At 37.5% G+C, this 1,455-nt stretch overlaps 1 protein-coding gene across 1 annotated transcript; it reads right to left on the reverse strand.

Annotated features, from left to right (window-relative positions):
• Nucleotides 1-692: 692 nt before the first annotated feature.
• LOC149264394 (uncharacterized) lies at nucleotides 693-1,088 on the reverse strand. Its single transcript, XM_089398757.1, has one exon. It carries the CDS (start codon nucleotides 1,086-1,088, stop codon nucleotides 693-695), a length of 396 nt encoding a protein of 131 aa, XP_089254883.1.
• Nucleotides 1,089-1,455: the final 367 nt, after the last annotated feature.

The raw sequence follows: 1,455 nt of genomic DNA on the forward strand, positions 1-1,455 counted from the left end.
TTTTATAACTAGTTCAATCATATAATAAAATGGCCAATAGCCCTGAGGGTTAGCTCAAATGGTCGAATCCCCATCATTAGAGCACATTTGCTAGTTAGAGGTCACGGGTTCACTCTGTGGACACCCACGGGGTCCGACTCTATGGTTGAGCCAATAGGAAGTGACCCCTTCGGGTTGATCTACTTTGTACAAATATTCCATGGACGTAAGAGTCACCGATATTGAGGGCCCATGAACCACATAGAAAAAACTTCCAATGGTTGGTAAAGACTCATAGGCATCAAAATACTTACTTTTATAAATCTCACGTTGCTAAAATTTAAAAAATAATAACAACTAATTAAATATAACTTTATTTTAAATTATTAATTATAAAAAGAATTAGTATAAAAGTTAAATATATGAACATTTAAAAAAACAGGGAACACAATTTTTAATCATGGAAATTTATCCCCATTTTTTTTTTTACAGAAACGGTTATGGGATTTCATTGAGTATCTCGCGAAAAGCCATAATTTCGGTTACAAAAGGTGAAACTGGTTTCTTGGCATCTCTCCCACCAGCTGAACATGGCACATATGCTTGTGGATCGCCTCTTTTTACAATTTTTCACATGAACTCTTGTTGCTGATTTCCCAAGCTTATGAATGCATACAAACTGATTTAGCAAAAGACAGAAAAACATAGAAAATTTAGGGGATTGGTTCCCAAGAGATTTCATTATCTCTAAGAATAGTTCCAGCATCTAGCTGGGCTGCCTTATTTGCCTCTACATCTACTTCTTTGTTATTGTTTCTTAGGATATGAAAGAATTCCAGTTTTAGGAGCTTTGTCATGACTTTAATTCTTGTAATTGTCCTTGCAAGTCGAAGATCTGCTAAATTTGTGTTGGTCACCATTTCATTAATGATGACTTGGGAATCGCCGAAAACAGTTGCTTCTGTGTGCCCCAGTTCTTTAAGTGTTTTGATCCCTTGAAACAGAGCCATGACTTCAGCTTGTATGCTTGAGGAGTGGCCCAGTCCCCATGCAAACCTGTGTATAGATGCATCTTCTGAATTTATAATTAGTCCTCCTGCTCCAGCCATTCCTGGATTTCCCTTGACTGCCCCGTCAAAGAAAAGGGAGGGGAGTGTTTGCTTGGACAACCAAGATTGAAATTCTTCTTCATTTTTCCTGATTTTCCAATCTTTGAGACATATAGGTGGGATTTTTGATTTCTGGAAATTGAGGTTAAGGGCTGCTCCAAACTCAATATCCTACTGGCTTAGATTTGTGTCATCGCTTTTGTCTCTTAGCCACTCATTTAACTGACCTTTTACTGTGTTTGATACTAGTTTGTAGTGTTTTTCTTATCTCTGAAGATCCTTCTGTTCCTCTCCAACCAGATTTTCCAGCTGATGAATTTGGGTAGAGCGGTCCATGATGCTTTAACTATCTTGTTTTTTGGACTTG

Source organism: Pinus tabuliformis, chromosome 6 (genome assembly GCF_031772625.1).
Source record: "Pinus tabuliformis cultivar Carrire ecotype Pingquan chromosome 6, CPIR1, whole genome shotgun sequence".
In the NCBI taxonomy this organism is placed as follows: domain Eukaryota; kingdom Viridiplantae; phylum Streptophyta; class Pinopsida; order Pinales; family Pinaceae; genus Pinus; species Pinus tabuliformis.